Genomic DNA, 21,259 nt, shown 5'->3' on the forward strand with positions numbered 1-21,259 from the left:
ACCACACTAGTTGTCTGTGTACTGTCTATTTCCGGATCTGGCTCAGATGTACCTCCTTCAGTAGCTGAAGCCTTTAAAAGCAGATTGTACCCTGCCAACGTGCACCCCTGAAGCTGAACGCTGAGAGGATGAATTTTTCTCCAGTCTCTCGACATCCACCTCTCGGAATTCAAAAGACCACGACGGTGATGAGGATATGGAGTCGAAGGAGTCCCGCTGAAAGACGACGATACGATATAAATGCTAACCTGTTCCAGGCTCTCGGTTCAGTGGGGACGATCGAAAAAGCGGGCGCGGGACGAGCGGGCTCAGGCCCCGCTCGTCGCTCGTCGCCCGGCCGCATTTTTGATCGTCTCCATTGACCGAGAGCCTGGAACAGGCTGTATAAATGCTGGAAGACGTGACTGAAAATCTCACCAGTGAAAACCTAACAGAAACGGCAAATGACCTTTGAAAGTTTCTGTCTGATATTCAGTTCACCTGCCTGAGTCACAAACTAAAAGCGTCATGAAGTAAGGTCAAGGACTTTTTCAAATGATTTCATTGCCGTGTTTCAAATGGAATTTTAGTCCGAGACTCTAAATGGTCGACAGGTTACTATAGGATGAACTTGTTACAGTTACAGTTAAAATATGAAGCAAGAAATAAAATTGAAATCTTAATTTTAAATTAATTGAATCTCGATCCTGGTATAGGCCATAGGCAACGCACTTTTCTTTTATGTTGGGTTGAAAACCAGGCACTTGAAGGGAAAAAGATGGCGCTTTCCTTTCGATGAAATTTTGGGAAATTTCCAACGACGACCGGGAACAGGGGAATTCGTCCAAAAATTTCGATTTAAAAATACACTCAGACCAACATCCGATTAGAAGTAAAATGTTATTGCTTACCCAAAATTTACCGGGAATTTCTGTTCCATGTGATTTTCGGTTGAATGGTTTGCATTTCGCAAATTTAACAATTTCCGGATTTTATGGAAACGTTCCAAGGAAAATTATGTGCCATTTGCTCCAGTTTTAAAAAATTCTGTAATTTTGGTGTAATGGAAAGTGCTCAGCATTTTCCGGAATTTCAGAAAAAGAGGACAACATCGCGAGCAGCGCTTTCCATTCAACCAAAAATTCCAAAACTTTCGAAAAGGGAACAGATGGTTGGTTTTGTGTTAAAGAACGATTTGCAAATAACAAATAACGATTTGCGTTAAAGAAAAACAATGAACAAACTTACTTTCTACGATATCGTATATATTTGTTTATCTGACATACTCCACACATAATCAATACTATTCTAAAAAATGCTTAATTTTAATATTTCTTTACAAATTACACTGGTACTCTTGTAAATATAAAAATATACAATATTTCCAACATCTCTTAACATGTAACTTTTTTGGTCTCCTTTTGCTCACAGTTTTGGAATGGTAAATAAACAAGTATAAATTATACGAGTATAACTACCCAAGTATATATTACACAGTTTATAGATAATAACGTATAAATTACAAAAATACAACTAAACCAGTGTGATTACACGAGTATAAATTATACGTTTCGCCGTCGTTTAAATAAGAGTTGTCTATTAAAACTTGACAGTCCCCGAAGGCAAGCTGCTGTTACACAGTCTGTAGTACCGTAAATCTCCTACAAACCGGTGAATACTCTGTGTAAAAGATGGCAAGTCCTGACAGGAACAAGAAAAGCACGTCAAATAAACCAAAAGTGATCGACATCTGGGAAATGAGAATCAACCACAACGAGAACCAAAATGATGTACAATTTCTCTTTACCATCAAAAGTTGTCAAGTGCATTAATCACTGAAAAGGGTTAGGAGGATATGAACAATTTCTTGTTGAAGTAAAATTCTTACTGGGAATTTATGCCATCCGCCGTCCTCTACCTTTCCCTCCCTTCCTCTCTTTCTCCATCCCTCCTTCCCTTTTTCCTTGCCTACAATCAGCGACAAAATTGTTGACCCATTGACCTTTTTAACCCCCTATTTCGTCACTGTGATCCTCTTTTGCCCTCCTAGCTTGTCCTTTCAGCCCCCCTCCCCACAATATTGTGCGGCAATTGTTGTGATCTTGAGGTAAAAACATGTAACACCGAATGGGGGAGCGGGGTCTTTTCCACAATTTATTGCGCCATAAAAAGAGTGGTGCACTAAAAGTACTATTGAAAGACAATGTGTCAACTAATTATGTCGCCGATTGTAGTTCATAGGTTCTCGATATTTCGCTTTCGCTTTCAGGTCACGTGGTTTGAGGCGAAAAATTGGCGCGGCCGCTGGTCTCGGAAACGTGACCGAAATCAATTTACTGTGAAGGCCTGGGAGAAAGCCGTGCAGGAACTAGGAAACCTATTTCCCTCGAGTCAAGTTTTGACGCCATGTTCAAATTCCTCTAAGATCTAAAGTAGGTCTACTTACATTCAACTCTACTTTATCTAGGTCCATAATTTCTCGGGTTGTACTCACCTTGTCAGGGGTGAAGTTCTTTCCTAGCTCAGATTTCTGTGACTCTGTGAGTCCTTCACAGCCTCCAAGAAACCGAGGTAGGAACGCGGAGTAGAACGAGTCAAAATCAACAGCCGCCATATTGTACAGTGTGATGGTGATCTCTTCTTGTAGCAAGTCATGTGATCTGTAGACCAGCGCTTGAAGGAACACATTCACAAATTGAAGTAACATGACGTCTTTAAAGATGAGCTGGCAACAAGAAAGAAAAAACAAAAACAGCGTTAATTTTGTTCGTAATCATTTTCGCTCTGTAGACTTAGGACAACATACATACATACTTTATTCGTCCCAAAAGGGCTTTTCGGAATACAGATAGAACTTTTTAAAAAAAATAATAAATGTACATCAGAGACAAAATGCAAACATGATCGAGCAACATTTTCATCAAATACTTCTGACGAGGTCTATGGCTGACAGCTTTCGAAATAAAATTAGAGAATAAGAAACTGTCAAAACAGGAATGCTGTTAAGTAAGACTAACAGTTTACCAAAGTCAATCCGTCAACTGCTTAAGTGACATTCATTGACAGGTATATTTGCTAGGTTGACTGATTGTTTGTTTGACTGACTGACTGACTGACTAATTGACTGACTGACTGACTAATTGACTGACTGTCTGACTGACTGATTGACTGACTGTCTGACTGATTGATTAATACTGCTAAGATTACTCAAATAAACGAAGGAAAAGAAGCCTACAACAGTCAATCGGTAAATTGCTTAAGTGACATTGACTGACAGGTGTATTTGCAAGGTTGATTGATTGATTGATTGATTGATTGATTGATTGATTGCTTGATTGATTGCTTGCTTGCTTGATTGATTGATTGACACACCACACACACACAGTTACTGCTTAGAGTAGTCAATTAAACGGAGGAAAACAAACCTTCTGATACAGTTTACACTTGGAGTTGAGGTTTTCTAACGCTTCAAGATTCTGTTTAAATACTGTGATATCAGGTTGAAGGAAAGATTGTCCAAAAGCCTGCACGAAATGAGAAAAACAAATAGACAATTACATCCTAAACCATCGTACCATGTTTACACTAACTCAGCAGGTGTAGTGGATCTAAGACCAATATATTGCAATCGTTGTTAAATCAAGCTCCCGTTCACAATGTCCTGTATTATCTTGAAGCAAATTGTAAAGACCTAAGCCTCTTAATGAAAATAATTGAACTTCTGACCCTTTAGCGAGGTCTTGTAAGCGTCATATTTGTGGCATACCTGCATAATGGCAGTAAACTGAGGTTGGTTCTCGACAGTCTCTTCGCCCGCAGACATACGGGCCAGTAGTGATGAGCGGAAGAAGTAGCGCCAGTTGTGAAGTAGTAACTGATGAAGCAGCTCATAAAATTCACACTTGATATCGGGGCACGGTTGCTGCAGCAAAAAAAAAAAAAGATAGAAAAAGAAAATTCTCGTTCATTTTGTGAACAAGACATTTTTTTGGTAAACTGCAAGAGGTTTTTCAACTCAGAGACCAAAAGTCATTTTCGGCAAATCCTCGGCGACGAAACCCGAAAAGTTTCCAATTCTTTCCGATTCTTTTTAACCAATCAGAATAAAGTATGAACACTTGTTACTTAACAACAGACCTAACGGAAAACCGAGCGCGCAATCGTGTCTCTTTTAGTGTCAAGTGTTTGTAATTTGACTACAAAAAATGTAAAATGGTTCTTTACCTCAACTAAAATTGGGTAAAGTTGCTCCATACACAGCCCGATTATATTAGGAAGGAAAGCCTTGAAGGAGGCCGCGGGTTCCTGCACCAAGAGCTGCAGAATCTTCAGGAACTTGGTAATGACACGTGAGCCTGCAGTGCTCTCGTGATGCAGTGTTTCGGTCAGCTGCTGCCTGGTGAAAGTGTGAAGCAGTTGCTGTACGATCTGCTCTGTCACAGCTGGGCCGAGCTGTACCTTGAGACTCTCAAACAACGTCAGAAGGAAGCCTAGAATCTCATCTGTTGTATCTGCGATGTGAGCAAACAAACAAATGGAATCTTAACTCAGTAGTCTACATCTGAATAACCCCCACAGTAGGTTTTAATCTACAGAACCGAAAGTTACAGCCACATTGTGCAGCATAATAAGCTGTCAGTACCACAATACTGCTGAAAAGCGTTCGTTTAAAATGTGACAAACTAGGGATTCATAACAATTATTTTACAGACGCAAGGGTTTGGCCTTAAGAATGAAAGAGTTTGACCTCCTGGCCCGGGTTGCTCGAAAGGTGGATAAAGCTATAATCACTGGATAAATACCTATCCCGTGTAAAGTGTGGTTTGTTTTGTTTAAACTGAATACTGAATAGCGATTTATCCGGTGGATAGCGTTATCCAGCATTCGCGCAGCCGGGGACTGAACTCTAAGCACAAATTGTTGGCAAGAGGAAAGGAAGAATTTTTGAATTCTAAATTTTACAAGAGTATCTGCTAACTGTAATCACCTCAAGAACAGGGGGAAAAACAAAAGGAAATGTTCTTGTGTACCTGGATGATGAATAAACACAGGAAAAATAGTAAGAGTGAGTTGAACGACATCCGTGATGGACTGGTACAGAATAAGCTTGGTCTTGGTAACCTGGTCTTCTGCCACTGCAGCCATTAAATTCCCCAACACATGCAGGGTGAAATGCACACGTGACTTGGCTGTAAATAAGAGAAATAACAATCAGTTAGAAAGCACCTTGAGTTACAAAGATATGGCTGTTTGGCAAAAGGTTTAATAGGCCATTTCCAAGTTACATTGTGCCTCTGTTTCAAAACGAGTCTTCGTGCAAAACCTTTCATATTAAAATGAGTTTGATTTGCATGAAAATGTACCTCAAGGCGGAACATTTCCATATTTTATGGTTCGCACGAAGACTCGTTTTCAAACAGAGGCACAAGGCAACTCGGAAATGGCCTATTCTGCTTTGCGTTGACCCTTTCTTAACCGCGGCGGAAGAATATTTGACCGCAGATTACAAAAAAAAGCTAGACATATACACGATTTCTTAAGCGATTTGGCGACCACCAACGCCTCTCCCCGAAACCTTTCCCTTTAATAAGTTTGAACTGCACTATGAAACTTTGATAACGGTATTCTTTTAGTCCCAAGCTAGAAATATAAATATCACTAGAATGTGTTATGACAATCTGGTGGTACTTCATCTAACTACTTGTTTTCTGTCATGTCAAAATAAAGAATGGTTTGACTGCAGGCTTGCAGAGCAGGTTATGGAGGTGCAGATGATACTCACCACTCTCTTGTAACTGTTTGTTTTCTGCAAATCCTGGCGTCTCCACGACACTTTTGAATGGCTGTTTAACACTTTGGATAAAACTCTGATGGCTTTGTGACCGAACCTCCCATTCCTAAACACAAAAGACTTCTTAGATTCCACGTTGTTCTAAAATCAACTAGCTCATCTATTGCATTACACAGCGCATCCTCACTGAAAACTATTATTGAGGACAAACAAATCATTAAAATCCCCAAGGCTCCAGGGAGAAATATAAAGGTAGGAGTTCTTCAATGAATCAAAAGCGATTAAACTTCTTCTATCATTGTTTGCATGCACTTTTCAAAATGCGTTTACAACTTTTATGGTTTTTCTGGTAAATTTACGTGAACTTCAACAAACCCATGGCACTTTTAAATCATAAGCATTGTTTTCAGCGACAAAAAATGAAGTTGATTTAGGGTTTTTCCCTGTTGTGGTCACATGCTGTTGTGGTCGAAGAACTTAAATATCTGTGAAAAATCCAAAATCTTGAAGTTATGATAATTACAAGCCATCCTTAGCAACAATGCGGTAGTTATGAAGGACACCCCCACCCCTCCTTATACACCGTTCCTCTATGAAAAATGGCTTTGTTCAAAACGTTTTTTTTTTTTACTTACAAGGGCAGGAATAATGGACTAGTTTTCTTACCTGTTCGTTATCAGCCTTGCTTGGCCATGGTAACACCAAAGCATTGGACAGAGATCTAATAACTAAGGTCTGCACCTACAGGTGCATTGGGAATAAAATAGAATAATCTAAGTGAAGAGATTACGGCTTATGAAACTGAAACAGTGTTGCATGTAGCAAAACAGGAATTGCCCTTACAAAATGATGTAAAGTTATTTCAATTGTAGTTACAAAATCTGGTGACACATCTGCGTACTGTCAGCATTATTTATTGAGATGGTCGATTAAAAAACTGACGTTTTTTACCCCTCGGTATAATGAAACAGGAAAATCAACTGCACAACGTACCTCAAGCGGCATTTCAGACAAGGCACCACTGCTGACGTCGTGGAAGAGGTTTTGTATTTTTTCCAGGGCAGTCATGAATGACGGGCGAACAGTAGATGCTAATGAGTTGAGAAGGTGAGATGCAGGCAATGAAATACGTTGAGGAACCTACAAAGAAAACAGCTTGTCAATCAGTCAGATTCATGTCCACTCAGCAGCTAATCACTCAGAAGGTTTCTACACAGAAAAACTGTATGCAGAAATAGGCGTTTGTTGGTAGATCCACAATGAAACGCCAAAATAGTTTCGGGTAATAATTTTAATGCGTATCCCGGGCAGGAAAAACCCAGGTACGATTGCCCGGGGCAAGTAAATTTTGCTCTTGAGCAAGTGAAAATGGAAGTTTGGTGGTCTGATGGACAAGTGAAATTAGCCTCAGTAGTCTTGTTAGTGATAATTTCCAATGAAAAGCAATTTCAAAACTTAAGACATCAAGATGAGCAAAACAATGAGTTGATAGCATGGATCAATTTAAATTCGATCCAAGCATACTCTGCTCGCGTTCATCCTCTGTTATGGTATATCACTGATCATAGACAGTACCTAGTAAATGATGTAGTTGATGAGGCATGAACATTGCATGCCTATTGGGCAAGTAATATTTTAACAGGTGCAACTGAAAACTGAGATGTACTGGCCCACTGGGCAAATGGATTGAAAATGTTTTTTCCTGCCCTGCGTAAAATATAAACACGTTTGCGGCTTTACGGTGCATGGATTAAACCGTTGAAACGGCTACAGACTATGAATCAAAAATTTAGAATTCCTGTGAAGTGACCAACTACCATAAGCAACCACAGAGACATGGCATTCAGAGTACTTGCATACGAGAAATTCGACTGCGCTTAACTTTTGTGTACAAGACACCAACTTACCTCTTTGTTTAACAATGGCACTAAAGCATCAACTGCATTGGAGACAAGAGCCACAAACTTTTCTTGGTGCTGTTGTTGTCGGTGTGTTTCCAGGTAATACTGAGCCATCCAGTGACAATATGCTTGTAATGCAGCCAGTCCTTGGGCATGGCTGAAAGAAAAAAAATAACTAACTGAAACACATCAGAGGCTTGCATCGAGTTATTAGTAAGTAGGGAGGACAATACGTACAATCCCCGGGCTTATATTTTTCCAAAAGACTTTGTGGGTGAGGAAATTATCACAGGGGGTGGGAATTTGATAGAGAAGTTTGGTTGGTACAAACAGGTGCCATAGGGATATAAGCCAGAAAAATAATGTAGTTCTTATGCTGTTAAAAAAAAAAAAATTAAAAAAGTCTACAATAGGGGGGTGATTATCAGAAGAAATGTCTGCCAGATTTGAGTGCACTGGGGGTTTTCAACGTCACTAATTACTTTTAAAGACCCTAGAGGGATCAATTCTTTGGGGTCTTTGTGACATAATTTCATTGCGACGTTCTCTAGAGCTATGGAAGAGCAGCACCTTCCCCATTCAAAGTCTGTTGAGATTTTTTGAGTCTTCCCGTCTTCCATACTTTCTACAGAAATGTAGAGAAACTACGTTAATACAAAAACACCAAAGATAATGTCTGTTAAAAAATGAATTCATAAAATTTTGTTTGAAAAAGTTTTCAAGGATAATACACAATTGAGCTTGTCTATTAAAAGTATCCTCTGTATGTTCACATCTGTTCACATCTAGATTTAATCACCGAAAATTCATTGCTTAGTTTACTCTCTTCCTTTAGGGTCACTTAATAGTCGTGCGTTTTTGTCATGAGCCCCTGGCTCGGGATCTGGGGAACCACTCCTTACGTTTACGACTCAAACTAAATTTACCTTACCTTACCTTACTTCATGTTGCTTCAGTGTTTTACAGAGGATGGCTAAAAAAGGCACCAAGATGTATACCGTTGATCATTAAACTTTTTGTTTATAAATTTTCTTTCTTTAGTTGTCATCGTGGTTTGTATGTACTCCATAAAGTCAATCACTAGGCTGGAATTCTTCAAATGGACGAAAACCAACAAAATACGACCATATTTACTTACACTTCGATAAGGTCGGGTTGAAGGACAGTTGGGACAGCTGTGTGCACTGCAAACAGTTGGCTTTGTGTACCAAACAATGCAATTTGTCCTAGTCTCTCGACAATTGCTTCCCCATCACTAAACCTGTTGGCAAAATTCACTTCACCAATAAAATGTTCTGACAGCCTTCCCAGGGCACGCTCCATGGTGGTCAAGTCCCTCAGTGTGCAGTGTAATTGATGACATTCATTTTCAGCACTGATACCGAGATGTAAGCCTGGAAACAAAATGAAAGTTGAAATGTGATCCTGGGACACTTTACTAATTAACTACTCTTCAGGCATGGGAGAGTACAAGTTAATGGGATGGTGATAGGCAATGGTAGCAATAATAAGGGGGACGGAGTGAGGCAACGTGCAATGGATTCGCATCCCATCCAACTCAAGAGTAATAGAGCGTTTTCACATGACGTCACGGCAGCCATATTGGTGTTCCACAACAATGAATCGGCGGCCATGTTGGTGTACCAAACCAATCCTGTGGGAGTTGAACACTTTTCTTATGTAAACAATTTCTTTTGTTTAACCAACTTTGCTCGCCATGTGAGTGAAAATGTTCTATACAATGGACATGGTTTTGGAAAGATCAGGATTTTGCCAGAAGAAAAATGCAGTGTCATTGGGTAAGAAATATAAAATACAAGCGTCTTTGTGTTAGCAGCTTTTTTCGATTTGTTACAAGCGAAATGCAAAAACCAAATTCTGACTCTCTGGTGCGAGTTAGCTTGCGTCACAGACGGAAATCTACCCGCATCTGCAATACAGGCTAGTGCGAGTTGAACCAATGACTTTCTACACACCATGGCCGGGTTGTTCAAAGCCCGATTAAGCTAACCCAGGATTAGCGAAAATTTTGATTTCATTTTTGTACATTTTCGGTGAAGTTTTTTTTTTGTATTGTTTGTCCTTCAGTTTTGAGCTTCAGTGATCTCAAACTACACAAAACATAAGCAGTGAAAAACATTTCTGTAGAAGAAAACTTGTTACCTCGGTTAACTTTTAATCCTGGGTTAGCGTTAACCGGCTTTCGAACAACCCGGCCCAGTCTCCCGCAACACAGTGGTAACATCATGTGACAGTGTGTGGGGTTCTGATTGGAATTGACTCCTGTTAAGGACAGCTACTTACATGTAGTACACTATCGCTATCTATCCTCAAGCCAACACCAAATTACACGTATCATGTATGACAGAGCTTAAAATTTACCACCTTTGTAGTTATCAACTATTTTTAGCCTTGATTAAAGTGGCACTTATAAATCTAACAGAGATGGAAAAAATTATCTTACCATGAGCAGTTTTTCTAACGTACTCTCCAAGACCAATGTACACATCACAGTATTCACTGAACAAAGGGAACTAAAATAAATAAACATGTCAGTAAATATACATTTAAAACAATCTGAACAAATGAAGCTCTACTCTCCACAAAGGGATCACACACCATACGTTAAAATTGCTCATAAAGTTAAGTCCTTCTTCAGTTTGTTCATTGAAAACAAGAATTACATTATACACATTGTTTGAGAGGGCAACCTAAACTTCTTACTTTGCATACCTTCTATTCCCAGTTCCTACCTCTTCCTTGACACCTCTTACAATGCAATGCTGCACAAAAATGTTTCTGAGTGCTCCTGGTTCGTGCCACCTTGCAAGTCTCACTTCCTTTCCTTTCTTACCACTTCTGTTAAGTTTCCACCCTGCCACTGGGTTGTCACACCCTATTACCTACATGTACCCCTACATTATTATCACTAATCCTTACCAACAGGGAGAAAGTTTCTCCAGGCAACAGTTCTGCTAACTTGGCAACAATTTCCAGACAATTCCTTTGAAATGCTTGCCACTCTGTCTGCGACTGAAAACAAAAGCAGCAATGTATTAATATTTAATGGCCATTGTTATCTGACGCCTCACATTACTAGCGAAGCATCTGTGAGTTGTTTCAACTCACAAATCTTTTTTTTTTTTGTTCTACAGGCAGCACAGCTGCTACCAAAAATGTTTTGATTGTAAACCCCATTTCTCACAGCAATTACCCTAGAGATAATTGACTAAGTGCAAGCTTGTTAATGATTGGTATAGGATGGTGCATAGTTATCTCAGCTAGTTTTCATGGAGGTGACTAGAAGTATTTCTACTTTCCCTAGATGGAATGCTAGTCCCCATCTACAATCCATGGGCCTGTTTTTCCTGCACTTTTTTTCACAAAAAGTTACTTTAATGAATAAGTGCCACTGGAAAGCAGACACTTGTTTTGTTAATGTCTCTACGTTCAACAATATGGGCCAAATGTCCTCTTCATAACCACACTTTTAGCAAATGGCATGTCAGTACAAATAAATGGAACGTTATGCATATATATTCCGTAGACTGTAGGCAGACAATTGAGTGAGCTTAACCAATTTGTTGAGATTAAACCTACAATAATTAAACAATTTTCACTCAGTAATTTAAACCTACAGGGGGCAATTTATAAAGTTCTGTATTACATAATATTATATACATTGTATACAGAAAGATTGTCCGATGCTACATATAACTTACATCATCATCCAAGCTTTCATCGTCCAGTTCCTCCAGTTGGCTTTGATTATGTCGGAATTGAATTTTCTTCAGCAGCTCAGTTAACAGCATCAGTAAAACTTCCTTGTATCTACAATACATAGTTTAAATTTTCACAAGCATGACAGGACCATACAATTATGCTTATTTACATGGAACGTCTGTCTAACAAAGGTTAATACAATGCCAAAGGACCCTGCAAACATCATTATTTGAGTCATTTACAAACCTGCTAACAGTAGCTTCAGCCTCAGCCAGTTTGTCACTTCTTGCATTTGCCACTTTACCAATAAGATAATCTAGAAACACGGTCCAAATATCAAGGCAGGCAAAAAACCCTTCCAGCTGTGGCTGAAAAACAGAAATCTCAGGTAATATCAAGTGAAAGTCAATTTTAGACAAACAGATACAGTTGAACCTCTCCACAACAACCTTCTTGGCACGGGCAGATTTAGGGGGGAGGGGGGGATTGGGTGGCTAGTCTCACCCTTTTGGAGAAGCAAAACATAAAAAAATTGAAAAAGATCGTGAATATTATGGTAGAAATACATGCAAACTCTCGGGAAAGGTACCTCATTGTAATTTCTACTTTGTGGCATTGCTAGTAAATATATTTCTATGAAACGCTTTTTAATAAGGCTACAATACTCAAAATGCAACATTTTGGGAACATGCCCCATTGATTCTGCAACCTCAAGACACTAGCCACATCCCCCCTCCCCCCACTGAAAAATATTGGATCTGCCCATGTCTTGAGGTCAGAGGAAAGTGGCCATTAAAGGGAGGCAGCCATTATGGGGAGGTAGGGGTGTAATATGACACTTGTATTTTTGGGGGGTGCAACCTTTTTGTCATTACAAAATGCTTACATGTACTGTAGCATGTAAATAAGTAACACAATCAAAGTATATTGATACTGCAACAGAAACCAAACAGAGGTATGGATCAATTTTCGTCACCTTTTACAGTACATTAAAAATAGGGTTTTCTATACACCATTCGTCACTCATTGATTAATTGGCCATTGTCAAGAGGTTATTTTGGTAGCTGGGATGCGCTTTAGTGGCTGTTACTGTTGTGGAGAGGTGACCATTGTAGAGAGGTTAAAATAAAGTGAATGTATGGATCATTAGTCGGGACAAGAAAAGTGGCCATTGAAGAGAGGTGGCCTTTCGTGGAGGTTCAAATGATTTTAACATAGAGAGGCCTGTAATGACATTGGCGTGATATAACAGTGCAAAATTTTGTGACTACTTTATACAAAGGATCTTTAATTTCAAGAATAATTAAATCACTAAGCAGAAAAGTAAAACTAAGAAATTAATTACTAATAGGTATTCACCTGTTTGAAAGTATATTTGTAGAGTAATGTTAGCAGCTCAAGCACTGGGAAATGGGAGCTGTTTTCAAATCTTCTCAGGTGTATGCTCACAAAGAGTCTCAAGAACTCTGTGAACTTGCTCAAATAGCTGAAATAGAAAAAAACACATAAAAATAACATTAATCTTAGGAAAAAACAATCAAGACATGGGCTAAGTGGCTATTAATGCCGGTGTATAACTACGTGACTACTAAATCACATTGAGGTTCAGGTATAATAATTAATTTATTTTGTTTCATTCCCCTAGGCCTCAGAGTCAAGTTAGATTAAATGTATTGAAATTGGCTCAGAGAAATTGGTCTATTGACTTTTCAATCACACCCTAAAAGGTGGCAAGCAAGCATTTACACCTTGAGCACAGCACACCACAAAGAAGAGCAATGCCATCATAGATTTTTAAAATACAGTATTTTTAGTGCAGAGTGCACTATTGGGATGGTTTTGGGGGCTAAGGCACTAATGCGCGCTAAGGCACTACGGCACTAGAGCCCTAAGCTCTAAGGCACTAACTTAAGGCATTAAGGCACTAATACACTAAGGTGCTAATGTACTAAGTCCCTAATGGACTAAGGTACTAAGGCCCTAAGGCCATAAGACACTCAGGCACTCAGGCACTCAGGCACTCAGGCACTCAGGCTCTAAGGCGCTAATCCACTAAGGCGCTCAGTCGCTCAGGCGCTAAGGCGCTCAGTTGCTAGGGCGCTCAGTCGCTAGGGCGCTCAGTCGCTAAGGCGCTCAGTCGCTAAGGCGCTCAGTTGCTAAGGCGCTCAGTCGCTCAGTCGCTAAGGCGCTAAGGCGCTAAGGCGCTAAGGCGCTAAGTCACTAAGTCACTAAGTCACTAAGTCACTAAGGCAATAAGTCACTAAGGCAATAAGTCACTAAGGCAATAAGTCACTAAGGCAATAAGTCACTAAGGCAATAAGTCACTAAGGCAATAAGTCACTAAGGCAATAAGTCACTAAGGTACTAAGGTACTAAGGTACTAAGGTACTAAGGTACTAAGGTACTAAGGTACTAAGGTACTAAGGTACTAAGGCACTAACGCCTTAAGGCCCCAAGGCCCCAAGGCACTAACGCACTAACGCACTCGGGCACTTGGGCACTCGGGCACTAAGGTACTAAGGTACTAAGGTACTTGGGTGTAAACTTAAATGTTTGTTTAATTAATAAATAAAATTAATTAATCTAGGGGCAAGGAATCTTGTTGGGGATGGCATGGGATAGGTACATGCGTACTCTACTTAAAACATGTTCCACCTAGACTAGTGTGTGAACAATGCAAAGCTACATGTTTGTTTCAGGTAACCCCTTGCTCTCCTTGTCATACGGAAGTGAACCTAGCAGGGGTGAGTACCTGTCTGACTACCTACCAGAGCTATCACTTGCACTCTGCACTATCTGAGATTGTCTCACTAGTTTTACTTATAGTTCACCTTTCATCTTGTTCTGTGAGGAGGTTCTCCGCAGCCTGAGCTCCTGTGTCTTTTGTTATTCTTTGTAACAACTGAAATGTCTGTTGAAACAACTTCAGCAAGAACTCCTCAAATTCAACTGGAACACAATTCTTGGACAGCAGTTCATTAATACAGGACATTGCCGAGACACCTTAAAAAAAAATGCAACACAAGACAATATGGTAGCTGAAATAAAACAGTATGCTAACACAGTAATAATTGAAATTTTACTACAAAATATTAATGGTTCCATGATGATAATGGTTCTACTGAATTATTTAGTAAGTAAAATGCTTCTGTGACAGAACACAGGCAACAAGGAAAAGAATGTTGTCAGTAAGAATCAATCCTAAAGTTTAGTTATCACTAACATTTTAGCGATCTAAAGTTATTACTACAGTTGAACCTCTCTACAATGGCCACCCTGGGAATAGAGTGTACTGGTCATCGTGGAGGGGCAGCCATTGTGGTGAGATTAAAATAAGAGCAAATTTCCCGACTCTGACTTAAATATATGGCTGCTGTAGACAGGTGGCTGTTGTTAATTAGTAGAGGTTCAACTGTAACTAACTTACATGTGAATGGTTATTTTTTCTTTTTTTCCCGTTTTCAAAAACATACATTCATGAGTAAAATGCATAATGCCTATGATGGCTCTCAATCAGAATTGCATGCTTGAAGTTAACACAGTCTTTTCAGTCTAATTTCTTTAGAGCATTTTCAGTCATGTCATAAATCTCTCATTAACCAAGATTACCTGGGACCATACTGGGAAAATATCAACCTTTGGTCTGTTTTTATTGTTCTGAAAATAACTTCACTTGGTCTGTACTGCCAAGACATCAGACCAATATTCTCACAGTATGGCCCTTGTGTAAGGCTATAAGATAATCACAACAGTGTATCTTGACTGAACAAACTTGGTCAATATTAACTACTTATTAATCAAGAGTGAGGTCTTTATGGGAAAATCTCAAACAGAAACTTGGCCATATTAACCTCACTATCATTTAGTCAATACAGCAAGGCCGAGGCTTGAGATTTTCCTGTAAAGACTGAACATTCAAGGTTAATAAGTTGTTTATCATATTGCTTTTTCCTCTGATTTGCAGGTCCGTAATCGGCCCATGGACATTCCAGGAGAATGATGTCCTCAAATTAGCCAATCAGAAAACACATTATATCAGCCACAAAAAGGAGCCATATACATTGCAAGACAGGATTTTCTAATATCTTTCAGAACACAGCATTGCTAATCACGGTTTACTTAATTCATACTAACCTAGTTCAGCATTACCCACAACATTGCTACCAGAACTTGTCGGCACTACATTGCAGCCAAACTCCGCAAGATAAAACACGGTAGACACAAGTGATGGTGTAATTGTTGTAGACAGAGGGATCCAGCTAAAGAGATGGCCCAAACATTTGAGCACTAGAGAACTAATTTCCTCTGATTCTGAGTCTAAAGGAGGCAGTGGATGTCCTAAATTCTGTCTAGATTTCATCGGTGAATTACTCAATAACCTTCCCATGAGATTACTACTTCCCGGGTGTTGAAGTGTCTGATCAGCAGATGTTGACGATGAGAATAATGATAATGAACCTGATCCTGATACTGAAGGGCTTGTACTTCTAACTGGTGACATTCCGTGAGTAGGAGATGGAGGTGGGGTGACTGTTGTTGCAAGTCGGCGATGCTTTTCTAAGACTCTGTCCAATAAATGTGTTAACAAAGAAAGAACTCCAGGAACTTCATTGAGCAATAGTCTGTGCACTTCAGTTTTTCTAGCAATACTCAAGTCTTCCCTGGGGGATGCCATTTCTTCTGATGTTGTCTGGAGCATGACCAAGCCTAGAGTTACTGTGGACGGTTGCTGGAGCAACTGAAAAAATATATAAAATAAAATATTAAAATAATTCTCCTCAACACTGGCCTTTTTCACACTAAAAATAAAACAATAAATAAATAATTATAGTTACAACATTATCTAATTAACCACTCCCCCAATGGCACTTTCAGGGCCAATGGAAAGAAACAATTTGTGAATGAGATAACATGATTTGGAATCCCAACTGGCAGGAGACAGACCACCAGGCTAATTTTTACACGTGTACCCAGTCGAGCAGTTGACCTCAGGCCTACCACAGAAAAACACCAACTAGTGGTCAGAATAGGACTTGAAGACGTTGAAACCTGTGACCTCCAGATTACAAGTCATGGTCGCATTGCCTCCATGTCTTACTTTCTTGCCCTAGAGTTGGCTTTTGGGAGGGTTAGGAATTATTTTTCCAGAGGAAAAAAATTGTGTGGCTTGCACATCACTCCAATTTACCTCTAAGCAAAATTTAAAATGTGAACAGAAGGATACCACAACATGATAAGCAGCAGAGATTCAAAAAATCATTTCTCCACAATGACATGGAGAAAGGAAATACATGTATTTAGTAGAAGTCTGCATGTAAGTTAAGACATTGTTATTTGAGTAAACTCTATGAAGAGAGAAGACTTACCTCAATAATATTTGAGAAAAAATTTGGGTAGAAATGTGGCCAGTCAACCCGTCCTACGTCGACAATCACTTTAACAAGCTTGTTTCTGATGTGTGTTGGAAGCTTCTTGTGGTGCGACAAAAGATATTCATTAAGAAATTGGCGCACTTCAGCCTTATCTCCGGCTTGTGCTCCTATCCACTGTTTATTGATGAGATTCTATGAAAATGACATGAACATCAGCAAAATTGATTATTTAGCAATAGTACAATGTAAGTCATATATCCCACCAAAATTATTTGGGCTTTCATAGGAAAGCCAGAGCCTAAAAATGCAAGCCATTTTGTCTTGGTTGTCAAATGAGGGGTTATAGTGCCAAGTGCTCCAAGCTGACTGCGCGGAAACTGGCGATGGGAATTATAGTTTTAGTTTAGACTGAGATGGTACATCAAAAGCGTTTTCCAAAAGAAAGTTGTCTTCCCCTATTACCATGAATGTTAAAGTGCTACTATGATCAATTTTTACCACTCTGAGGGGTACCAACATGGTGGCCATAAAGAAACAGAAATATCTGTCATTGAGTTTTGCTACTAAAGCAAAAAAGTTGTTGCTCTTACTAGAGCTTTGACACATCGGAATGAATACTTCTTCTAGTACAAGAACTGTTCAGTTAGCAAAAACTTAAGTAATAACCCATCTTCTGACCTACATGCCAGCCTTCTTGGGTGGCCATTTTAATGCAACCAATGCAAAAGCTTGGAAATTTAAATGTGCTCTTTTAGAAAAAGAAGAACCCTGTGGGTCTAAACCATTGTGAGACATGAAAGTCCTAGGGGGTCGTGCATCTGATGAAAATAAATCCTCAGAAGGATGGGTAATTTTTAATTTTTGGAATATAACAATTCAATGATGTCACATGAAAACCAGCAACTTCACTTACCTCAAACACTGAAACCGCATACATCAAAACATACTGATTTGAACAATTGTTCATAAAATATACACAATGGTGCCATGCTCCTGATTGTTGACTAAAGTTCTGTAATACTTGTTCTAAGATTAAAAAAAAAAACAATGGAATTTATACAGGTAAACATGTCTAATTTATTCAGTTATACTTTAGAGATCAAAACTTCCACTCTTTAAGTGATGTTAGAATATCACAGAAATGCCCAATCATTGGTAAACAAGCTGTTATCTTCCTGGAATAACAGGTTACCATAGGACATGTAAAACCTATTAAAAACACCAGCTTGAAGGTTAATTATTATTTTAGTGCTTGCAAATGAAGACTGGCTCTGTGAACCAAACTTTTTTGTGGAATTGCAATTAGCATGATAAAATACATCTTTTTACAAAGTTAAAAAAAATTCGGTCAAGATGGGGCTCAGAGCTGCCTAAAATTTCAAAGATTTAAGCTAGCTCTGAACCAACTTGATAGAATTTTTTTAAACTTTGTGAAAAGCTGCATCTTATCATGCTTATCTTAATTCTATATAAAAATGGGAGTCACCAAGCTCATTTTTTAGTAATAAGCACTTCCAGCTAAAATTAAGGGTGTTTTTAACAAGTTGTATTGTTGCTATGGTAACCTGTTATATAAAAAAAGATCACAACTTGTTTACCAGTTATACAGCAATTGGATCATGTGAGATACCATTTTTGTAGCATTACTTGTTAAACAGTGGTAGAATTCATCCTTCAAAGTATAGCTGTTAGAAAAGTGCTGGAAACTGTTGCCAGCGTACTTAAGGTAAAATAGTGTTACAACATACCCCAACATAACCCAAAATACCCAAATCATTAATGCTAACAACTGTATTGCAAAATGGCATTTGGGTGACTGAGACATCCAGGAGCTTAAACTATTGGCAGCCAGCTCCTAGATGGAAACTGCTCCCAGGACTGGCAAATCCTGGCAAACCAGCCATGAACCCCCACACAGAAGAGAAACCTGCACCTGTCACACTGATAACACAGAGGAAAGAGAGGAAGGAAAGGGGGGGGGGGGGTGGAAGCCCTTAAGAAGTGCTCCTATACTCAAGGAATGCTCACTATATTTACAAGTACACAATGTACAGGCACAATGCTAAACCTACTTCAGTCAGAGAGCACATGGACTCCTGAGGTATATGCGTATCTAGCAAAACAAAGCGGACTGCAAATTAAAGGGATGCTAGTGCTCTAAACTGTTACAATGCAACTATCTTTAGTAAGATACTCCCCTCACAGTGTCCCACTCATTCCAGGAGTATAAATGGCCAGAGTAGTGAGCCAGTTGTTTGGTCCAGCTCACAAATGCTGGGGTGTAACTTAAGATAAATTAGTGCCCTATACTGGGGAGTGAGCATTTATCCTGTTGGTTTAGGCTTCAGAAACCAGGAGAAGCTCTGGGAGTGTGGACACTTGGAGGTCATTGATCAGTGATGTGCTGTGCAGTTAAAGAACCACTAGTTAACCATTATGCTTTTCACACATCTGTTATTATATTGGTTTACATGATAGCAAGGTTTCTACGATTGTTTTTCATTGCTGCATAGTGCACAATGCATTCTGGCAAAAACTGGGTCAATAAAGATTTAATAAATACCTATTTCTCTTTTCCGATGGTTGTTGGTTGAGGCATTGAAGAATTCATTCATAAGCAGCTCCAAGGCATGAAGAGATGCTGCATCTGATGACTGTGAGAGGAATTTAACAGTCATGCAATCATAAGAAGGCAGTGTAACCATATACTGGCCTGGTACTAATTAATAGCCCATGTCCACTTTTAGAAGATAATTGTTTTATTTTTTATATGTTGCTTATACATTGACCCTACAGCACATTTTGGATGTCCAGTTTTCAAATCCTGGCCGGCAGCCTATGTAAAACCAAACCAAAAGTAATCTTGGCATACTGGCCAATCACAAAGGACACAGACAATTTAACGAACCAATTAAAACTCTGAGTAAATACATGGAACTAATGCGAAGTGTTGAAAAACATGTGAGAATGGTTTTGACTTAATTGGATGACAAAGTGTGTAGCATAGTAATGCAAAACCAAAGCAAATGTGAATGATGCTCAACACTCATGTGAAAACCACTCCATTCTCATTATTGGCTTAAAAATCTTGTCCTACTTTGTCATCCAATCAGAACTAAACCACTTGTTTGTAACTCACTCGCACATTTTTTTCTGCACTCCAGACTATTAATATGTTTGCTTCAAGTTTTAACTGGTTCACTGCACTGTCCATGTCTACTGTGATTGGCCACTGTTAAATCTGGTTTTGGTTTCACAAAATTCATTGAAATCCGTTCTATATTTTCAGGGATGCAAAGAAAAACTATCAGATCCTTATCTCAAATTTTAAACATCCAGTTTGAATTAAAACTTTTCCAAGAAATATCCACCACTTTCTGTAGAATATACACTGAAAACACGTTTTCATGTAAAGGCCTGTCACATTGTATTCGTTTACTGGACACGTTCCTGACTCCAGCAATTAGCCAGAAATCACGCCATCTCTGCCTAAGCACAGCGCAAGGATAAATGGATGACAAGGTCTCAATACCATGGATGGAAACAATGAATTAATTATTCAATCTAAGGTCCATTGAGCGGGCTTAAAAGACTGTTTGATGCAACATACCTACATTTCACTTCTAGGTGGCGCCACATAAAGATGAAAAAAGTTTAAGCTTACTTAAGCTTACTTACCATGATTAAGCCTACAGCCTTTTGAGTCTTACGTTTATCATAAATCGCTTCCAAAGTAATTCAGTTGACCAAACAACATCTTCAGGATTGGTGAAATAAATATACCATACACAGCTCTGTCTTTTTATCTCAGTCAGAGGCTGGGAAAGAATGCAACGTGGAGATCAAAAATTGTCGCATGACTCATGCAGTCATCGTAAAATACATCCAGGCTATCTTTACAACGTCAAGTCAGTGACCGAGAGTACAGTCCCCAGACCTTTTGCTCCGCAAAGAACGAGTAGTTTAACCATAGAAAAAAAATAATGGTCGTGAACTCCACACTTTCGAACCAAATTATGTCAAGAACGTAAAACGGCGACAAAGACCGGTAAAAGTCTCGTACGATTGCGATAGCTATGCCCCTTTCTACTTCTTCTTCCTGCCCGGCCCACATACATAGAAACGAGGCTAACAAGGTAGCAAAAGAGCGGGGAGGAGTGTGTCGGAGAATCCAGTACCCAGCGGAGGAGAGGGTGGGGGGATGCACGTAAAGGGTCGGACTGCATGCATAATGTTTTACAGGTACTTGAGTTGGATTAGAATATCGAATGAAGTTCCTTTGCGGGAGATCACCAGCTCTAGAATTTTAGATACGCCCAGATGATAACCCAGATGAATAAGGAAACAACAATGACAACAAACCATCAGTTTTCCACACTTCTCCCTCATGTTTTCGCTTGGAAGGGGCTATAATATTATAGGTTCAATAGTTTCTACGCTCATTTCACAACTCATCAAGAGTGTCCTTCCCCTTTCACATGAGAGTTTCTACC

The 21,259-nt window shown here is 39.3% G+C and overlaps 1 protein-coding gene across 1 annotated transcript; it reads right to left on the minus strand.

Moving 5' to 3' along the window:
• Positions 1-1,282: 1,282 nt before the first annotated feature.
• Positions 1,283-21,251, minus strand: LOC145490950 (exportin-6-like). The gene is made up of 22 exons (XM_081470066.1): positions 20,445-21,251; positions 19,330-19,420; positions 17,680-17,792; positions 16,761-16,958; positions 15,529-16,132; positions 14,226-14,397; positions 12,754-12,880; positions 11,641-11,762; positions 11,394-11,502; positions 10,612-10,704; positions 10,136-10,205; positions 8,810-9,065; positions 7,678-7,828; positions 6,764-6,910; positions 6,437-6,511; positions 5,762-5,876; positions 5,010-5,168; positions 4,204-4,490; positions 3,746-3,901; positions 3,405-3,503; positions 2,474-2,704; positions 1,283-1,680 (listed from the first exon to the last, which is right to left on the minus strand). The coding sequence occupies exons 1-22, from the start codon at positions 20,445-20,447 to the stop codon at positions 1,579-1,581; spliced, it is 3,480 nt and encodes a 1,159-aa protein (XP_081326192.1). The 5' UTR covers positions 20,448-21,251; the 3' UTR covers positions 1,283-1,578.
• Positions 21,252-21,259: the final 8 nt, after the last annotated feature.

The sequence above is a fragment of the Orbicella franksi genome, chromosome 6, assembly GCF_964199315.1.
Source record: "Orbicella franksi chromosome 6, jaOrbFran1.1, whole genome shotgun sequence".
In the NCBI taxonomy this organism is placed as follows: domain Eukaryota; kingdom Metazoa; phylum Cnidaria; class Anthozoa; order Scleractinia; family Merulinidae; genus Orbicella; species Orbicella franksi.